General features: G+C 34.7%; 2 protein-coding genes across 2 annotated transcripts; both read right to left on the reverse strand.

Annotated features, from left to right (window-relative positions):
- Window positions 1-314: 314 nt before the first annotated feature.
- Window positions 315-9288, reverse strand: LOC140057232 (mixed lineage kinase domain-like protein). The gene is made up of 10 exons (XM_072102797.1): window positions 9194-9288; window positions 8246-8716; window positions 7194-7232; window positions 6814-6976; window positions 5373-5482; window positions 4718-4923; window positions 4252-4391; window positions 3637-3686; window positions 3027-3143; window positions 315-2122 (listed from the first exon to the last, which is right to left on the reverse strand). The coding sequence occupies exons 2-10, from the start codon at window positions 8703-8705 to the stop codon at window positions 2058-2060; spliced, it is 1350 nt and encodes a 449-aa protein (XP_071958898.1). The 5' UTR covers window positions 8706-8716; window positions 9194-9288; the 3' UTR covers window positions 315-2057.
- Window positions 9289-9514: 226 nt separating this feature from the next.
- On the reverse strand, window positions 9515-22408 carry LOC140056850 (lon protease homolog 2, peroxisomal-like). Its single transcript, XM_072102351.1, has 17 exons — window positions 22220-22408; window positions 19420-19507; window positions 18820-19018; window positions 18444-18550; window positions 17950-18033; window positions 17294-17529; window positions 16544-16717; window positions 15834-16019; window positions 14976-15123; window positions 14578-14657; window positions 13705-13937; window positions 13341-13579; window positions 12642-12699; window positions 12174-12328; window positions 11446-11649; window positions 10997-11107; window positions 9515-10313 (listed from the first exon to the last, which is right to left on the reverse strand). The coding sequence occupies exons 1-17, from the start codon at window positions 22324-22326 to the stop codon at window positions 10194-10196; spliced, it is 2529 nt and encodes an 842-aa protein (XP_071958452.1). The 5' UTR covers window positions 22327-22408; the 3' UTR covers window positions 9515-10193.
- Window positions 22409-22636: the final 228 nt, after the last annotated feature.

Below are 22636 nucleotides of genomic sequence, written 5' to 3' on the forward strand. Positions count from 1 at the left end.
GTATTTACTGAATTATGTTTTTATTTAAAAAGTACAGTACCTACAACAGCCATCCATAAGGACGACAACGAATTCATTTGACCAATGAAAAGCGACGTTTCATCCAGGCCTTCTTCGTATTCCTTTGTTGTACCGCCGATTACGTAACACGATATCGTTTCCGCAGACGTGTTAAACCATGCAGCTATAATTCCTCCATTGACCTATAAAACCACTAAGGATTTGCTGAGCATGGTGGCACATCTAGGTTGAACATAATAGTCACTTTGTTTACTTAGGACAGAATAATATCCTCCCATATTTTTTAGCAAGAATTTATTTTTATTTGACGACTAAAATTGTGAAGTAATTATATAGTTTATTCGTTGCTTTCTTTAAATGGTTCCCATGTAACCATGGAGGGAAAATTATGCAACACATCTTAGTTATAGCTACATGCTCCAAATAAACGAATAAAAACAAAACAAATATTTATCAGCTCTCATGGTTATCATTTAAAGATGTTATTGTTTTGGCAGACTCGATGGAAACTGTCAATGTGACAATTGATGCTCATGGTGTAAATATTTTCTTGAAAACACACACAATTGTACAGAGTGTAGGATTAAACATGGAACTATATTTTAGTTCCATGGATTAAACAACTACCATGACAACTTTACCTGCCCATTATGGACTGTACCATTGTTTAGAGTGGGGTGGGGGAGGGGATGTGGGTGGGGGGAGGGGGTGTGTGAAAATACTCAAGAATTTCCAACAAAGTCTGTAGTAGTACACGTATGAAACGCCATATGTGACAAAATAATTATCTTTTTACGTAGACTAGACAAAGTTAGGTGTTGGCTTGTTTTCTACAATAGAATTGAGGTTACATTTGTTACTTCTACTACGTAAACGCTATAAAAACTATTTTATTAAAAATGGCAAATAAATATACTTATACAACTACAGTAGTACAATTACGACTAAAATAACTAAATTTAAAGATGTACAATTACGACTAAAAGAACTAAATTTCAACATACAATTACGAAGGTTAATTATAAGAAATCTATTGGACTACTGACAAAAGTAAAATTTTAGCTTAGTACTGATTAATAGTTCAGTCTCCTAACCCCTGATAGGGTTGTTGAGGCACCACTGCTGACTTTTGGACAATTCTCCTCCATCGATCTCTGTCTGATTAAGATACCATAGCCCAAAATCGCCGGACTGTCTGGATATAATTATATGGCCTGGTAAATCAGGTTTATTCCAATTATCACAGCATGGAGCTAAGCTAAGTATTTTACAGTAGTATTTTTGTGAATGAATAGGGTATATAGTTACTTAAATACAATGGTTTTATGTATTTGGCTATTTCAAGTGTGACAAAAAGGTGTGAAGGTCTTCAATTAATATTAAATATAATTTAATATCTGTAATCGTCATTTTCATGACTCAACAGTGTAAGTAGCAGTACTTATCATTTAATTTAAACATTAATTAATTTAAGCATCATTTAATTTAAGCATCATTTAATTTAAGCATAACTAAATCTAAGCATCATTTAATTTATGCATCATTTAATTTAAGCATCATTTAATTTAAGCATCATTTAATCTAAGCATCATTTAATTCAAACATCAATACTGTACATTTAAGTACTGTATCAATAAATTAAAGCACCAATAAATTTTAAACATTCATTAATTTAACCACCATTATCAATTAATTTAAGCATCAATAAATGTAGTAACCATTTAATTTAAATATAAATTAATTTTGAGCAACATTTAATTTAAGTACCAGTAAATTAAAAATCATTTAAGTACAGTATTATTTTAAAACAAGCTGAAGAAGAAAATAGTAGTAAAATTTACATGATACAAACTTAACGTAAGTTTAGCTGTCCTTATAATCTACTAAAATGCATGCAAAAAACATTGCTGTAAATTCAGGATGTCCCGTATCAGGATCACTAGTCCCGTATCAGATCCACGTAGTCCCGTATCAGGATGTCCACTTATACTCCTTTATCACCATGTCAACTACATGTCCTGGTGGTCTCAGTTATTTTATTCCAATTGACAGTTCTTCTTCAAGTTTTCATCAAGCATTTTTCTAAGTTCGTCAACAATTTCTGAAATATATATTATTAATATATTAATTAGTATTAACCTCTGCTAACTTTTCTGGCTGTTTTGTCTTATCATTTTGAGTTAGTTTTTTGCTTATTTTATTTGTATCTCCATTGAGATCCAGCCACTGATACCCACAGTATTGTCATTTTTCATTGCTTATTTTATTTGTATCTCCATTGAGATCCAGCCACTGATACCCACAGCATGGTAATTTTTTCAGTAATTTGCCTTTGGATTTATAATTGATATACAGTATTATCAATGAAATAATTACTAATTTTACCCTTTTGGTAGCTGTTCATTAAATTAAATTCAATAAATAAAACAAATAATGGTCGATAGATTTACGTGGATGCATATAGTAATTCTATGTGGTATAGACAACACCATATGAATAGAGCATCACAGCTTTTCTTTTCTTAATTTATTTATTTTTATACTTCATACGCATCCAACAGCGAGTAACTCACCAATTACTGGATGGATAAATTATATTATAATTTATCATGCTTATAAACTAAGTCTCATTTGAGGCTTAGGAAGTGGAGTTGAAAGAGTTGTGAGTTACAACCTTGTCATCAGGTCAGGATTGAACTATGGCCCTTGGGATTGGAAGGCAAGCATGTTAACCACCAAGCTACAGCTCTACTACTTTCAAGTATGATTTTACCACTTGGAGACCAAATATGGTAGTGATATGCCCAAATATGGTAGTGATATGACCAAATATGGTAGTGATATGACATCATCATGTCCATGGGCACACCATATTTTTTTTCCACATGAAGTTTGATAGTGTAGACAGAGCTTTAAGAGTAATGTCTAGATTGTAGGTAGTAGAAAGCTTCATAATATCTGAAGTATTTCATCTTCTTAGCATTCCTCAAATACAAGATCACATACCACTTATATGTGGTCTTAATATTGCCTCACTCCTCAAGCAACGTGAGATCAAATCACCAGTTGTTTTAGCCAGCTCATCTGGAATCTCAAATGTTTCTCTCGGCATTTCGGTACCATCTACGAAAAAGCAATGAGTCAGAACTAAACACTGTATTCATTGAACATAACAGCAAATAGCAATAAGTCAACACTAAACATTTTATAGCAAATATTTAAGGAAGCAACTGAATAGCTTACAAAAGTACAATAATATATACTACATGTAGGTAATAGAGCTATTAGATTTTTACGTCTATATGTCGACTGCTACCCCTATGACGTCATTTTTATGATATGCACATGCGCTAGGCGACTGGCACGTCGCCCTAACAGTTGATTACGACCCATGTAGACATGGACTTCGTTCAAATTGTTTTTTTGTTTTTTTTACCATATAATGAGGGTGATCCATCCAGCAAATGCTGATCATTAGGGACCTTCAGAGGTTTACAAGACAAACATTCATTCAAATCTAAGTCCCAATTATTCCTGACAGGAAACCATTTGACCATCAGGAATAATGAATTTACTATTGTATTATTGTACTGAATCTCATACTGTACAAGCCTACCTTTGTATGGCTGCAATCCAGTAAATATTTCCCACAACACTATTCCAAAGCTGTAAAGATGAAAACCATGGCATAAACTCAGACAACCAACCAACCGTTAATGAGGAGAGTTTTGTTGTTGTAATTAAGTTTGAGGAATACTTAAAAGATGTATTGTCCCCCAAAAACATGAAAAATAAAGAATATTTAAAACAAACTTTGAATGGGTTATTTTGTAGTTTTAATAAAGTTAATCACTTATAAAATAACATAATAAATGATTAAATTCAACCAAAAATCCTTTGGCTGGCAGCCAATTTGACCATTTTTTGCTTTAAATTACAGTTTTTTCAGGTAAATAATTTTGTTTAGATCAAATTTTTGGTCAATGAGGATAACTATTATGTAACATTAAAATGCAATATTCCAAAAAAAAATGTTAAAAATTATTTTTCAGGGGGACAATACATCTTTAATACTGTCAGAATTGGAGCAAGGCACAGTATTGGTCATTTCGCTGGTTGTCACTGATTTGTGCAGTGTTATGAGATATGGACATTTTTAAATTATTTTGATTTAGACCAGCCTCATACTGATTCTTTTGCTTTTTGTATATAGAATTGATAGGTTACTTACCAATAGATTTCACATTTGATGTCAAATTTTGCTTTAAAATTTTCCAGTAATTCTGGAGCATAGTACATCTTCGGTTTAGCTTTTGTAGGTAAACTTTTACTTGCAGATTCCCAGGTTCTTGACAGACCAACATCGCTCAACTATATAAAAAGTCATTTTTTATTTTATGACTGATTATGATTTCTGACAGAACGTGTGATATTATATATACACCTAAATAGATTCCCGAATTGATTGGACGATTACTGATTATTGAGAGATTATTTAGAAGGTTAGTTAATATTTAGGAGTTAGTTGTTATGGTATGGGGTTAGGGTTGAAGTCAGCAGACTGCAGGATGTTTCTTGTCTCCAGACACGATACTGCACGATGTTTATTGTCTCGAGATATGATACAGTAGAAGAATCAGCTGCTTTTGCTGGATGATTTACATCATCTCTTGGTGTAAAAATAAATAAATATTTACCTTGACTTTGAAATGTTTGTTGACAAGAAACTTGGATGATGTAATAACCCTATGAAGCTCTTGCAGATGATGAATACGATATAAGCCAAGAGCGCCATCTAGAGCCATGCGCAGTTTGTCCGTAAAAGACAATTCAGCATGCTGATCATCAAGAACTTTTCGCAATGTCCCTTTTTCCATGTACTCAAATACAAGCATGTTTTTATCTGTTGGTTATATGAAATTTTTAAAATATTTATACACCAAACAGCAAGCGTGATCGGTATTACATAAATTGTATTTTATATATGAGTATTACATGCATGTTTTTGTTCACTTTTTATATTTGCATACAATATAAATTGTTCACAATCTTTGTTGAAACAATATAGTTTAAAATAACATCATTCAATGAATAATTATATCAAAATTAGAAGCTCATACGTATACAGTTTTATGCATTATAAGGCCGTTTTTCTCTGATCTGATGAGTTGCAGAGGAACAAACCAGAATTGCTTTTTGAAAATACCAAATATTGATTTTAGTTTGATTTTGGTATCACCCAGAACCTTTGATACATTTTTTAAAGTTTCAATATAAAAGCCATACAGTAGTAATAATAAAAATCCTACAAAGTAAAATACAATATAATTATTAAATTCTTAATGTAATTACCTCCTTCAATACAAATGCCCCAGAGCTTGACTATATAGGGCGACTCAAATGTTTTTAGTTTGCTGGCTTCTTCTTTTAGACTTGTTCTAACTTTATCATCACCATCAGGCCTAAAATGAATGTAATGCAATGCCACATTTATATATCGCTATTTCATGAATATCAGAGCGCTGTGGACTTAGATGTTACACCTTTTCAACAACATTCTTCTCCCCTAAGGGTCACATCGTGTCATCGGCAGCCAACTACGGCGCCATTACGTCTGTCCACGACAGTGTGTGTGTGTGAACTAGTACACCGGGGTAACCCCCTACTCGTCTCGAAAGATGTACTAGGTTCTTTAAAGTGCACACGAGCAATATGCATACACTGGACCTACGGTTTATAGTCCTTATCCGAGAAGACTCGTTCTACCACAAGAACCATGGAGCGAGTGAGCCTTGAACCTTTGCTGATGTTATGGCTATGGTTACGGTTCCACTGTCTTAACCGCTCGGCCACTCACTCGCTACGAATTGAATTACTTCTCATCTAAACAAGTACTGGTATAGAAGTTATCATTATAATACAGCCGGCCTCACATAATCTTTTGTGTCTGAAATTTGTTTGGCCAGACAATATTCTGCCCACATTTTTGTTCATTAAATTGTTAATGTCTTTTTATACCAATTTCTAGATTTTGAACATTAATAATTATGATTTACAATTGCATATTTCATTTTTACAAAAATTATTTTTGTAAATTAAGCACTATCCCTATGATGTACTGCTGTCACTCAAAACCAGGAATTTGATCAATATAACGTCGTGAGGTAATTTCCCGCATGATCGTAATCAAAACGGTACTGGGTTTGGTCTACTAGCGTTCCTGCTCCCAACTCGTCATCCATTCATAGAAGCCTTGATGAAGTAAGCCTACCTGGTGGTGACCACAGAACGGTCCCGAGATAACGACTATACTTCGGCTTTAGTCGATAGAAGATTGAAATATTGTTAGAGAAATAGTATACGATGTTTGATTATGTGTAGATGTGTGATTTGTTCTATTATTCAAATGATGTTCCGCATACTGGATATGAAGATAGTAGTTGGGTGTAATGATTTTGTATATCAATTAATTATCCTAGACTGTATATTATGCTATAATTATTATTTTATTTACAGTATATATTTTTTTAATATTTATTGTTATGATTATAATATTAATAAAAAGATATTTGTTAGTATAAATGTAAAAATATAAAATATAGATATAGAGAAGAAAAGCAAAGAGATTATCGAGCGGCTACACCTAAATATACAATAATAAGTATACTTTTAGGCGATCTTGTCAAAGGAACCATCAACCAAGGATATTATTTATTACTTTAGGCTACCAGGGCCCCACCCACCTATATTTCAAATTTCACAATGCAGACATTAGGCTCAATTCAGAACTTACAATTTTTTGATAGCGACCTTTTCATCAAACGGCTTATAGCTAGCAAGAAAGAGTTTTCCAAATGTTCCCTGAACATCACTGGGTGTCATACCATCAAAGTCGTTCATCTTGATTTCTTGTAATGTTTGCGGGACACGACTTTTACCTGGTAAATTCTTGTGATCTGAGGAAACAATTCATCTATTAAATTCAATAAAAAACAATAAAAATGCAGATAATAAATAATAGATACTATAGTTATTAGTATTTTATGCTTGTTGAATCTTTTAAAAGCTTTCAATAATTAAAAAAATTTAAAAAATTGTAAAATTACGGTAATAAAAAAAATTTGAACATGATAACATTCATAAAAGGAAAGAAAGTACTTATGTTTTATTTACATTCTTGCATTGTTTCAAACATTTCCTTGATATCTTTTGCTGAAATAAAAAATAAATCCATTGAAAATTGACCGTCTGTATGATGAAAGAATTAATGAATTTTCAGAATATTCTTTAAAGGTAAAGGTAACGGCTTTACATCCCATCCGAAGGGTGAGGCAATGAGAGTAAAGCATCTTGCCTAAGGATGCAATTAGTATGTTACAGATAACCTCGTGAGGTGGTTTCCCGAATGATCGTAAAATCAAAACGATACTGGGTATGACCAACTAGCGTTATTGTCACCGACTAGTCATCCATTCATAGAAGTACTGATGTAGTAGCCTACCTGTACGGTGACCATAGAATGTGACCCGAGGCATGACTAACTACGACTTTTAGTTGATAGAAGATTGAAAAAATTGTTAAGAAGAGTTGTACTGTATGTGAATGTTTAATGAAATTATGTCAATAATGTTTACACACTAGGCCCTAGCCTAGGCATATAAATAGTAATGTTTGTTAGTAAAAATAATTTTGAGTTAATAAGAATAAAATATAAGGAAGAAAAGCAAAGAGACTATGGAGCGGCTATTCCTGAATATACAATACTAAGTATCGTAGATTTAAATTATAAATTTTAGGTGATCTTGTGAAAGGTCAAGCGCCATATAGCCTGCCACGTTTCGATATTCAATATTGACTTGACGGTCTCCCATCCAGAACTAATTAAAAGCTTGGTACCCAATAGGAACGCAATTACACTACATGTAATTTGACGAATCACAACACGATGGATAAACTCTTAATTGTGATTGGTCAATTCAATTGCATTGTGCCTATAATGTGTGTTGCGTCCACATATCTATCAACATATTGTTATTGGGAGTTCATCTACAAATGAAATTAAAAATCAAATTTACCCAAGTACTTATTGTTTTAGATCTATTTTTGTAGGGCATTAGGCGCTATATAAATCCAGGATATTATTACTTGGCAACTGGTTTATCAAAAAAGTAACATTTATTTTTTAATATCCATTTGACACCAGATAAAATTTTTTGAACATTTACCCAAGTTCGCAATATCATTTTTAACCGCTTGCTGACCATCCTCAAATCTGGACATTTGATCTATGTACTCTTTGCGTTGCTCGAGTTGCAAAATTAACGACAATCCCGGAACTAGACCATCAAGTATTTCATTGAAATCATTAAACTTGTCTGTAATATCCCCTTTCTTATACACTTTCTGAATTAATGAAGTTTTTTTTAAGGTCTGAAGGAATTTCATAATTTCTGTAATGTGTTTTTCTAGTTGCTTTAAAGCCTCTAAGAAACGTTGGTAGTTTCCAGACACTTCAGCCTCCTTGAGCATGGAATCATCCTCTTTCACCATATCTATTGGTTGCAATAACAACTTGATTCTATCTGCTAAATGTTTTGCTGCCGTTTTAAATGATTTGACTTCATGGGCAATATCATAACATTTTTCGGCAACACTGAAAACGGCTGAAATGATTTCCAACGTCATTTTTACAAGACCTGTTTTGGTAAAAAGACAAATTATTATACATTACAGGCGAATAAGTACTTTTAGTACTACTTCTTTAAACTTTATAAATTACGAAAACTTACTACATTTTTACCAATTTTTCTTTAACAATATTAGGCTTAGGGTGTACTGTATATGAAGATATGATATTAAAGACTAGACAGATACTATCAACATATTCTGCCTCACTCATTTCATCCCATGTAGCTCCACCCTCCCCCTCACTGAATTTCCTATACCCCTTGCCTTCCTCTGTGGAAGGCAGGACACTTCAGACTTTCTTATCCACCATCCACTATAGTGCACCGGCCAAAGAATTAGTGAGGACCGTGTAACATATGAACTAGGCCTAGCTGGCTGGGCTACACTACTACGTACTAGCTAGGCCTACGAAAGGCCTTGTTGGAATGGCGGCCGGCCAGGTTATATGAGATTTTACGTACTACCATTGATATATTACTACCTACCTTCAAGTAACAAGATAAATGCAACCTTATAACTAAAGATATTTGTGGTTCTTCCGTGTACAGGCTCTTGAAACGAAACCAAAAGTGTGTGAGCTGTGATGAGACAAACAAAATATGCAACAAAATGGGAATTTCCCTAAACCACCATGACGTCACGCTATTATCTACTCTGCACATGGTCAGACGATTGTTAATAACAAAGGCAATGTAAAATGGTTCCGTTGTGTAAGGAATCCCGGTTCTCATAAATAATGATATACAGTACTTTGTATATACACACCATATAAAAATGCACAAAAGCAAAATAGATAATGTTGATAATATTAATTGTATTTATTGTTTACAATGTAGGCAGTACAACGCTCTACTTATTTTCTGTCATTCTTTAGTGGGATTGAATGATATAATACTCTTTACTTTCGTTATCCATATAATATCTATACTAAAATGTTTAATGTGGCAAATTAAAAGCTTATTTCAGCATCTCTGTAGATAAATAATTTTCATTTCAAATGAATTATTATATTGCTATTAATATCATGACAATAAAATAAATAATTTTAGCACTAATTGTAATAAGTTTTGTAAGAAATGTAATCGGTAGAAAGACAAAATCAATTGTGTTTTATTCCTGTGTTAAACTGCAGCCAAGGATCACTTGTGCATCGTTTATACATTTATATATCCACCTTGCATCACTTTAAAAGAATTTTTACCCCTGCATTAAATATCTTCCACAAGATAGAATTAATCACTTGTTCAGCTGCCTACTGGCATAATTGTTTTATTATACACAAAAGTTACTATATATATTTTCCCATCTTCTGATTGGTTAATAGCCTATATATATATTTTTTTCCTTTAGTTATTGATTCAGCATAAATTTTTCTTTTAAAATAATACTTGATTTATGATCTCTGTAATCTGGGTTTCAAGTTTATTGTTTTAAATGTTTGTCTTTTCCAATAATACTGGATTGATTTGCGATCTGAGAGACAGTTTAAAGTTTACTGTTTTGAGAGATAGTGGCTGTAGCATCTTTTAACGAGGGAAATCCACCTTCAAAGGCCTGTTGTAAGACATCCTCTAGACGCTTAGCTAGTGAAAACTCTATGTCTTTCTGCAAGTAAACAAATATTTTTAAACTTAAAGATGTATTGTTACCCTGAAAAAATAATTTGTAAAAATTTTTTTGTTGAATATGCAATTTTATTGTCACATAATAGTTATCCACTATTAACAAAAAATGAATTGAAAACAAATTTATTTACCCAAAAAAACTGTAATTTAAAGGAAAAAATATTGGTTGCCAGCCAATGAGTTTTTGGTTGAATTTGACTACTGTATTTATTTGGTCATTTTATACGAGAAAACATTTTTTTTTTCGGAAGGGATTAACTTTATTAAAACTACAAAATAACCTATTCAAAGTCTGATTTAATTTTTGGGGACAATACATCCTTAAAGACACTTTTTAACCTTTTGTAAAATAATGCATATATATTATTATATCCAATCTGCAGACAGTACTGTTTCGATCTTATTAGTGCAGCTCTATATATATTTTAATAAATGGCATTTATAGTTGGCCACTTAAATTATTAGAATTTCGGCTATTTATTTTTCAAATATTTATTTTTACAGTTTGTGACCTTAAATTAGATTGAAAAAAATGTAGGTAAAGTGTATTTAAGTTTAAATTACTCTTTTACTTACTTTTTAAAGTAAAACCATGTGGTCAGTTTTACCTGAAAAAGTCCAGTAGCCAAAAGATTTTTAACTCTTGACCATTAGACCATTTACCTGTATATTCTGTGGCACTTCAACCAAATCTTTCTCATTGCGCTTGGGGATGATGACTTTCTTGATACCTGCTCTGTGTGCTGCTAATACTTTTTCTTTAATTCCGCCAACCTGAAAAACGACAACAAAAATGTTTGAATCTTGTGTTGAGGGAATCAAGTATGAATTTTCAAGTATTTGACGCATTTGATGTCTAAAGCTCGGTTTACATTATCAAACTTTATGTGACAAAAATATGTGACTATCATGACTATCAAACTTCATGTGATGTGCCCATATATAGACATGATGATGTCATAGCACTACCGTATTTGGGAAAATCACTACCATTATTTGGGCACATCACACTTATTTTGTCAAACTAGCTTGATAGTGTAGACAGAGCTTAAAGAAGGAATTAAGGCAGGGAAGTACAAATAACAGAATAATAAAATTCAAATGTACTTTACCGGTAAAACAAGACCTCTCAAGGTCAATTCGCCGGTCATTGCAACATCAGAACGTACACATCTTCCAGTAAAAATTGACACTAAAACGGCTACAATCGTTACTCCAGCGGATGGTCCGTCTTTGCCGACGGCTCCGGCTGGAAAATGAATGTGTATGTCGGTGTTCTCCATAAGGTCAGTGCCTGGCTTAGTTTCTATTCCACACTAAAATATTAAAAACATAAATAAAACTTTATTTCTTAAAAGCTCTGTCTACACTTCTTGTGACAAAAAAAATGTGATGTTCCCATATTGGGCATATCACTACCATATTTTAGAAGACGATTAAAGTTTGTCAACTGAAATGCAATGATTGTCACATCGCCATGTTTTTTAAGGATCTCCAAACGTGGAAATAGTTTTTTTTTTTTTAACTAAACTTTCAAAACACAGTTATAAGGTTCAATCATAAAACATCAGTCAACGATTCCATTACATCTCGACACTAAAGCTTGGTTCCCACTAGAACGTAACGCAAGGACGTAAACGCAACGCAAGCGTTTTAACCAATGACAAGCGAACTTATAAACAGTTAGCAATCACAAGCGAATAAGCCATCGCTTGTGATTGGTCAATTCATTTGCGTTGCGTTACGTCCTTGCGTTGCGTCGCTAGTGGGAACCACGCTTTATTGAAATTAAGAATGCATATAAAGGAGTGATTAAGCTTTACATCAATGGTTACCTCACCTGCACAGCGTGACTCCTGACCCAGTTCAACGCTAGCCTAGCCGATTCTTTCATGACATCACCTAGCTGACCAGTTAGTGTTAATCGGCCATCGCCGTCCATTCTAGTTGCCTCGACAAACATAATCTCGCCTCCCATTGCCGTCCAAGCCAAGCCTAAAAACAATTGTTTATTGTATATTTATGTTTGAACATTTATTCCTTTCACAAGATAAAATGGAAACTTTGTTGATTAGTAACATTAGTTTCTATCAAAATAAATAAGTGACTTCGATAACTTCAGAGGGCGCCATATTTACAAGGTCAATCGGGACAAAAATTTCCATCTAGGACCTAGCGGGTGATGTACATTTACATCATCACGCTAGCCTATTGAACTTTTTTGTTCCGATTTAGTTTTAAATATGGCGCCCTTTGGAGTTATCGGAGTTGCTTATTAATAGATGGTACAGCACAATAAATCTCTCACCAACAGCAACGCCGGGTTGGGACAGTCTTTCTGACATCTCACTCTCATATATTGGTGGCTAATTGAAAAAAAAAGCAAAAACAAAGAATAAATAAACAAATAATGTACAGGAAAGAGTTTGCACCATTTGAAACTTTAAAAATGGAGCATGGAGAGAGCAGACCACTTTGAGAAACAAAACGAGGTGCATTCAATGTTTCACTTTTAGGCGTCAAGTGAACATGGTAGGATTTTTTTTTTTTCCCTACTTACGAGATTAAAACAGAAATCATGAATAATTCAATAGAATATTTATGATATAATATAGGACATTATAGGGGGCGCTATATAAGAATGGAGAAAGAAAGAGATATCAACAGGTTTTGCCATCCGAAATGTTTGGTTTGGTCAATTGGTTAAGGCTTGATTCTATGACACTGGAACCCTGGGTTCGAGGTCTATCAATAGCTTGTCTTCTTTTTTTTTAAATAGTTGAGAGATTACTGTATTTAGAGGGTTAGGTTAAGTATATTTAGGAAGTAGATCAGCTATTTTGCAATTCTTTATAATAGAAAATAATTAAGGTAATGAATTATTCATGATTTCTGTTTTAACCTCATAGGAAAAAAAATAATGCAACATGGTAACAGAAATTACAAATATACTCCCTCCCAGCCTCACATAACATGTTTGACCAAAAAAACCGAAAAGGGTTCTTACTCCGAGAATGTCTTTGAGAGCCAGTTCATCAATCACAATTGGCATATCTGGTGGATGTGACATCTCCAGTACATCATTCCCCTGGTCTGGTTCCTTTATCTGCAGAAGGTCTTTCTTCTCTTCGCTGTCTTGTACGGTCTTGGGATGCGACTCGGCAACTTTAACTGCAACAGCGCGGCAGATGGCTCCGAGTTTACGTTCTAGTTTACGAACACCGGCTTCACGTGTGTATCTGCTAACTAGAATTAATTTTTTTGAAATTTATTAGAAAACGCCAGTGTAGTTGTCGTTCTACACAGCACTACTTATTACTAATTTTATCAGCATTATGAGAAGCTAAACCGACAAAGTAAATAGTTCATACTTGTTAGTTTAACTGTGTCTTGCGGGATCTGTAACTGTTCAGCAGTTAACCCGTGCTCCTTCAGTTGCTTACTAATCAAATGGTGCATTGCTATCTCAATTTTCTCTTCCTGAGTGTACCCTGGAACATGGATAACCTCCATGCGATCCAACAGTGGAGCAGGGATTGTTGAAATGCTATTGGCTGTTGCAATGAACAAAACCTGTGACAGGTCAAAGGGCACATTCAGGTAACTGTAAAGTGTTTAGGAAATTTAAATAAAATTATTGAATATAACCAGTTCACACTCATAAACTAAATACCACTTTCATAAAAAAATATAGTAAAGCTCTGTCTGCACTATCAAACTAGTTTGACATAAAAAGTGTGATGTGCCCAAATAAGGTAGTGATATGCACAAATATCGTAGTGATGTGACATCATCATGTCCATACTGTATTTGGGCACATCACATTTTTTTTGTCACAAGTTTGATAGTGTAGACTGAGCTTAAAATCTTAGAATCCCAGAAAATCACACAATTCCTATTATAATTGTAAATGACATTTTTTAAGGTTTAAAAAAATTCTTCTTTCTTCTTTAAAACATCTTTCTCAACCAAATATTTTGATCCAGCCGTTTTAAGAGTGGATTGTTATTAACTACTGCAAAATTTTCTAGCATATGTGACTGCTGCGCCTTAAGCTCTGTCTACACTATCAAACTTTATGTAACAAAAAAAATGTGATGTGCCCATATATCGACATGATGTCATATCACTATCATATTCGGGCATATCACTACCATATAAAGGCACATCCCATTTTTTGTCAAACTAGTTTGATAGTGTAGACAGAGAGCTTTAGAAATATCAGTCTTGGTTGTAAAGGATACTGATCAGTGAAGGTGTTATTCTGTTCTGGATCTAAGACTTCCAACAAGGCTGATCCAGGGTCTCCCTGCAGACTCTTACCCTGAAAAAGACAACATGCAAGAATTGTGTTGCGAGTTCCATTGTAATTGTACAGTATAAATACCACCACTAACAGCAATGGCAGTTCATCTGACCAGCAGAAAGTTAAGCTCTGTCCACACTATCAAACTTTATGTGACAACAAAATGTGATGTGCCCATATATGGACATGATGTCATATCACTACCATATTTGGGCACATCACACTTTTTTTTGTCAAACTAGTTTGATAGTGTAGACAGAGCTTTAGTATGCATGTCCATGTTAAATATATCATTTTCCTGAAATCATTGGTATTTAAGTTATAACAAGTCATTACCAATTTATCTATTTCGTCTAGTAAGAACACTGGATTGTTCGTTCCGACGAGCTTGAGGCCGTGGATGATGCGACCTGGCATTGACCCAATATACGTCCTTCGATGACCTCGTATGTCAGACTGATCACAGCAGCCGCCGAGAGAAATTCTATACAAAATAAAATGTACATACTTTTAAATAATATATAAAATTTAATTTACATAAAAAAAATATATTGAACATAAAGCTCTGTCTATATTATCAAACTTTATGTGACAAAAAAATGTGATGTGCCCATATATGGATACGATGATGTCATATCACTACCTTATTTGGGCACATCACACTTTTTTTGTCAAACGAGTTCAATAGTGTAGACAGAGCTTAAGAAATCATTATACGATTGTGCCCTCCATCAAAAATACCATTTTTAAATAATAATACATTGAAAATATAAGGATTATTATAGACAGTAGAATCTTTACTTTTGGACACCTCTATTAAGGGGACACTTTGCCATGAAATTATCAAATCTCTAAAAAGCATTGGAATTTATGAAATGTTAAACTTTAATTTCAAAACAAAAAATATACTGACAACAATAAATATGATAAATAACCAATTGAACTGTTTTTTTTATAATCAGATGCCATTTGTTTAGAATGTAGTGGAGCTGTAGCTTGGTGGTTAACATGCTTGCCTTCCAACCCCAAGGTCCAGGGTTCAATCCTGACCTAGTGCCAAGGCTGCCTCACGACTCTTTCAACTCCACTCCCAAAGCCTAAAATTAGACTTAGTTTATAAGCACGATAAATTATTAAATAGTTTATCCATCCTGTAATTGCTCGCTGTTGGATGTGTATACAATTTTAAAATACCTGTGAAATGTACGTCCAAGTGTTTGGGCAATAGATCGGCCAACACTGGTCTTGCCAACTCCTGGTGGTCCAACAAAGCACAAAATAGGCCCTTTAAGAGTATTCTTGAGCTGTCTCACAGCTAAGTACTCAATCACACGCTTCTTAAGTTTCTCCAACCCATAGTGGTCCTCATCTAAGTCGTGTCTGACAAACAAAGACAAAAACCATGTTAAGTGTATGTTAAATTTTCCTTTTTTAAAATGTCAGCGCACCAGGATGTCTGTTGGACTTAATGCTCTGTCTACACTATCAAACTTTATGCGACAAAAAAATTTGATGTGCCTATATATGGACAGGATGATGTCATATCACTACCATATTTGGGCACATCACACTTTTTTTTATCACATAAACTTTGATAGTTTAGACAGAGCTTTAGAGTCAGAAATGATTGCTGTAAACCAAAAAAGACTAAAGCTCTGTCTACACTATCAAACTAGTTTGACAAAAAAGTGTGATGTGCCCAAATATGATAGTGATATGCCCAAATATGGTAATAATATGACATCATCATGTCCATATACGGGCACACATTTTTTTGTTGCATCAAGTTTGATGTGTAGACAGAGCTTAACATAGAAACTTTAATGTGATGACCAGTTGAGCAAATATATTCTTGATATGTTAAAATTATTCTGTAAAAAAATAAAAACTGTTGTTTTTTATACCTCGCCTTGCTGATATCCAGAACGTCTTTGCTACTCTTTGACCATGGCAGTTCCGTCATCAGTTCCAGGTAGTTCCTTGTGATGGCATACTCTGGAAGAGCTGTTGGCATCTTTTTCAAGCGCTTAAGCTCTTTAGTGGCAGCCAGTAAGGCATGTTCAGGCAAACATGCAGATCTAAAATAAAACAGACATTATGCTAAAATTCTGTGCAAATTATAGTTTTAGTGAGTAAAGCTCTGTCTACACACTAAACTAGTTTGAAAAAAAAGTGTGATGCGCCCAAATATGGTAGTGATATTCCCAAATATGGTAGTGATATGACATCATCATATCCATATATGGGCACATCACATTTTTTTGTCACATAAAGTTTGCTTGTGTAGACAGAGCTTGCATTGGGATTCCATGGTAGGACCTAATATGATTTAACTGGTAGGATCCCATACAACAGGAGTTAAAATGGACCAGCACTGTAACCTCTCTCTATTTCCAAAGATGAAATGGCTATGTACACTGAAACTTAACTTCATTTTTAAAGTCTTAAGCTCCGTCTACACTATCAAAGTTTATGTGACAACAAAATGTGATGTGCCCATATATGGATATGATGATGTCATATCACTACCATATTTAGGAATATCACTACCATATTTGGGCGCATCACTTTTTTTGTCAAACTAGTTTGATAGTGCGATAGAGTTTTAGTTTAACAATTACAAGTTTTTTTCTGGTTCTCTTTCTTATTCTTACTTTAATTTTTGCTCTAACTCTGCAATTTCATCAACTTCATTCTCATTTTCGTTAAAGTTTCTTTGAAGTTTTCTCAACTCTTTCTTGAAGTCCATCACTCGGGTATTTTTATGGGGGTCCTTGGTGTTTAGATGTCCTTGCTTAGTTTGACGAAGAAGCTTTAATCCTTCTATTTGCCGCTCCAGTAACGGCAGCGTCTTGCGGAACCGTGCTTCTACATCTATTGCATCCAGAACCTAGATAAATAGTGACTCACAATTGGTTTTCAAAGGCCAATACTTAAGAGGCTAGATAAGAAACTATCTGGCAAAAACTGATACTTTAAAGAAACAACATTCTTGATTACAAATACTGCAGAACCCCTCATTTTTAGGACAACCCTATTGAAACAATGGTCAGTCCCATTCAGGAGACACCCCTATTAAGGGGATATTTTATTGTATCCCGTAGGTATCCCCTTAATAAAAAGGGTTCTGCTCCAGAATGGCAATTCACTTCCAATAAAAAATAGAGAAATCATTTTAAATAAAAATTCATGTAGTGGAGGCCAGCAAATATTCCATACACTTTTATATCAAGTTACAATGCAATTTTGATCAAATGGGTAAAATTTAAATTCATACCATATATGTAATTAAAAAAAAATGTTTTCTTACTTTAATTTTTTCATTGTAAGAAGCTTTAATAATAGCTGTGAAAATGTCTGGTAGTCTTGCTACTGGTAAGCTATCCAGTAAACGCTGAAAGAATAAACACAAACAATAATTAGAACTGGTGCCGTGTAAGTGGAGGTTGATCTGTTCATGGAGAAATAAGTTAGTCTCCATGGTCAGTTTTAATACTAAAAAAAAAGAAACTAGTTATACCCTAGAGGCCAATTTACACAGACGAGCGATTTTTGTTTTTTTTATTCCCTTAAGCTTGGTTTCCACTAGAACCTAACGCAAGGACGTAAATGCAATGCAAGCATTTTAACCAATGACAAGCAAAGTTATAGACAGTTAGCAATCGCAAGCGAATAAGCCATCGCTTATGATTGGTCAATTCACTTGCGTTGCGTTACGTCCTTGTGTTGCATCGCTAGTGGGAACCACGCTTTAGTAAAAGAGTACGGCAAAAACCACATTTTTCCTGTTTATATTTAATGTACCTTTAATTTTTTAACAACAGGTATTGTAACATCAAGAAGTTCAACTAACGCATTTGCTTGCTCTCGAAAGACGTCCGCAATATCACCAAGTCCAGCTGAATCAGATTCTAATACAAAAGGTAAGACAATGGTTTATTGCTACCATATTTTGACATATCACTACCATATTTGGGCAGAGCACACTTTTTTTGTCAAACTAGTTTGATAGTGTAGACAGCTTAAGAGTGGGCTCAACATAGGCTTTTACGCCCACCTCTCAGACAGCAAAGGGAATGGGCTAGCAGTTGGCTGGGTGTTTATTGGAAAATGGATGGCTTATTTGATATGGTAGGTTAAAACAGTTAATCAGTATATGTGGAGAGATCTGAAAACATACCATTATCTTCTCCAGGTAGTTTATCCAGTTGATTGACCACAGCAACAGGATATGGTGACTCTTGTACAATGCTTTCCAGTCCAAACCGGCACAGACCAGTCACAAGTAAGCTGTAAGCTGGTTTTGGCCAGTTTGTTCCAGTTACTTGAACAACCACAGCAGCAGTGCCAATTGGATGTAATGAAGATAAATCATCTTTCTGTACAAATAAAATTATTGAAAGATGTTTGACATATTTAGAAGTTAGTTAATTTCCGGTTTTCAAGTAAAAATATATATAGTAAACATACAGAAGGAAGTTATATGTTATGTGGAGTTGTAGATTGTGGTTAAGATGTTCGTCTATCGATCAGGATTTTTTATTATGACAAAAAACAACTTAAATCTCAAAGAGTGCCACCTTTGAAACCAACAGCGATTGAAAATATGGTTGGCACTATACATGAAATGAGAATAAAGAAATGAGAAGGTGATGATGTCAGTTATTAGGCTTTTAATGACTACACAATTGTTCCATTACTGCCGAGTGAATAGAACATCAGAATTTGCAACTGAGGATCATTTTTTACATTATATTTTACAGTTATTTTATTAATTTACCACAGACTCTGGGTCTTTAGGTACAACTCCTATAACGGTACTGCTTAATGTATTGTGTCTTAGAATTCGACTCTTCACCATATTCATGCTGAAATAAATAAAATACGATATTGTTTATTTTTAAAATAAATAAGCTACTAGGCCTAGGCCTAGCTAAAAAATAGGCATAGGCTAGGCCCTAGCTAGGCAGTATAAAACAAGGCCAACAGCCATAAGTCGCGTGCTAAAACGCATAGTGATACCGGACCGACAGACAGACCGACCGACATAGTGAACTATAGAGTCGCGTCCACGCGACTAAAAAGGATTACGATAATCATGATATAGATGAAGTGCAGAGTACATTAACATTACTGTTACAAAAAAGATTCTCCTTTTTTAGGAGCAACCTAGGCTAGTACTTGATGGGATCCAGTCAAGTCGCCCCATCGCAAAGTCGCCCCATACAAAGTCGCCCAATACAAAGTCGCCCCATTGCAAAGTCGCCCCGGCACAGTCGCCCCATTACAAAGTCGCCCCATCGCAAAGTCGCCCCATCGCAAAGTCGCCCCAACGCAAAGTCGCCCCAACGCAAAGTCGCCCCATCGCAAAGTCGCCCACGGTTTTATTTCGGAAGTGCCGCCGCTAGTACTAGTAGTACGCTGTTTTAATCATATAGCGTAAGCGGTTGCGTTTGATATCGATTGCGTTGTTACTTTGGTCGCGCTAAATGTCGTATGAATTATAATGTTTATCCTATTATATACATAATTTGTGTTTTAATTTTTATTTTACAGGTTTTAATGGAGTGATGTGCTTTTTAAAAATCATTAAAAAATAGTCCCTTGTTTGAAAGTTCTAAAAAGATTTCGAAAAGATTATCCCTGATTTATAGTTTCGAAAATGTTAATTTAATATGATTTTAAAATTAGTTAAAAGAGCCACAATTACGAATCTTTCTTCAACCTACTCGTGGATACCAGCTCATTTTTTAGGATAATATAATAAGTGTATAAATAATAGGCCTTCGTATATTTACAGTTAAAACAATAACAGCGTTGTAAGACAATAAATGTTTTATAGGCTATACTTATTGATCATTTTGCATTTATTGACAAGTTATGTGCCTATAGTTATTTAATTTTAATTATGACTTTTCAAAATGAAGAAATAAAAAAAAGGGGATTTCTTCGCCGATATGATCGTTTTACACATGCAGGTATTTTAGTAAAATTAAAACGCTACATTTTGACAATGGAAAAACCATCGTACAGTATGGTTATCGTGTGCGTGTTTTTTAAAAAGGGGAATCCCCGACGGGCAGCAGAAAGACGTAGCAGCTGTGAGACGGAAACAGATACCAGAAGGAGCAGCTCTGATTGGTTTCAGAGAATGTTTCAGATTGCGAGTCGCTTTTTATTCAACAGCAGAATGATCATTTTACTGAAGAAATTCTTTTCAACCCTTTTGGTTATAGAAAATTCTAATTATCATGCCTAATAAATATCCTCATATCGGGTGTTTATTTAATTTTAATAAACAAGACAGTGAAGAGGCACGGAATAATACGTACACGGACGTACGACGAATACACACATGCACGTCATCATTTACGACATATAGTGGCGATATGATGCAATTTTATAATTGATATAATGATGGGATTGCATTTCCAGGCTTATAATCAATGTTCATTGTAATACTATGTATATAATAGTAAACTGAATGTTTATAAATAAATTGTTTTACCTAATTTGTTGCATATAAAAAATAAAAGACACAGACGTAGCCTACGTTCCCTATAAAATATTTCACATTTAAATTTAGGCCTATGTACTGTTAAATGACATTATGCTGAATAGGCTTACTATAATCTTAAACTATGTTTACAAATTGTCATTTTTAAGGCACACATCTTTCTCTCATCATAGACCTCAGTGTAAAATAAAAACAAAAATCAATTATTAATATAGGCCTAATAATAATAAATATTCATCAACCAAAGTAAAAATAATCTAGATCGTATAACATCATTTTATCGCGACCAAAATTAAACGCCACCGATTTCGAACGCGACTGATATCATCGTAAAACTCCGACGGGGTTTCCCCATCTTCAGATGGTGCGTTGTAGTGCGACATAGGCGGAGTAATTACGGGGGTTTCCCTCTGGTGCTCGAGAGCTAGCACGTTAGTGCGACCACGGAGTGATTAGTTGGGGGCTTCCTCTCTGATGATTGGGGAGCGTGCCGATCGTGTGACCTGAGACTACATGGATGGCGGGGCTTCCCCTTTTATGCCTACACGTTCCGTGTTATTTTGTGTATCATTGCGACATTTTACGCACTTTTAAACTATTTTTTTAACGTTTTGGGGCGACTTTGCGATGGGGCGACTTTGCAATGGGGCGACTGTGTCAGGGCGACTTTGTTTTGGGGCGACTTTGCGATGGGGCGACTGTGTATGGGGCGACTTTGCGATGGGGCGACTTGACTAGCATCCTACTTGATTAGGCCTAGCTAGCCTAGCTAGGAGGCTAGGCCTAGGCCTAGGTTATTTATTAATTATGTCTTATGAATACTGGCCTAGGCTAGTAGACCTAGCCTACTAGCTAGTAGGCCGCCCCAATCTCCGTCAGCAGAGGAGAGAGGGAGAAGGCCCAGAACAGAACAGGCACCTTCTACTATTAGATAGGCCTAGCCTAGGCCTCAGGCCTTATTATTATTATTAGCTAGACTACTACTAGTACTACTACTAGTAGGCCTAGGCTAGGCCTACCCTAGTAGGCCTAGTAGTAGTAGTAGGCCTAATAAAAAACATACTTGCGGGGTGTGTTAACTGGAATACGCATCGATGAACCGGGGAGTAATACACCTCCTGACACAACAAGCAAAGGAAGTCGATGGGGAATTGAAATGTTGGAAGACATTTTGAGGCAACATCAGATCGAATTTATAAGTAAGTAGGCTAGCTAGGACCAGGCCTCCCACACACTAAATAAAATGCTCGCGGGATAAATATCTTTTGCAAGGAAGTACACACGTCTCGAGCGGATATATGATGAGGGCGCACTATAGCTTACCTCTGGATGGATTACAGCTGAGTTGTGAATACATTTTTCGAATGGCAACTTTCTGTCAACCTAATGATCTGTAAAATTATGTATTTTGGAAGAAAGAATAGGAAAGTTGTCAGTCTATCATATTCCAATTCAAGCAGTGGAATCATAACAGATTTGG

This window comes from Antedon mediterranea, chromosome 8 (genome assembly GCF_964355755.1).
Source record: "Antedon mediterranea chromosome 8, ecAntMedi1.1, whole genome shotgun sequence".
Classification (NCBI taxonomy): Eukaryota; Metazoa; Echinodermata; class Crinoidea; order Comatulida; family Antedonidae; genus Antedon; species Antedon mediterranea.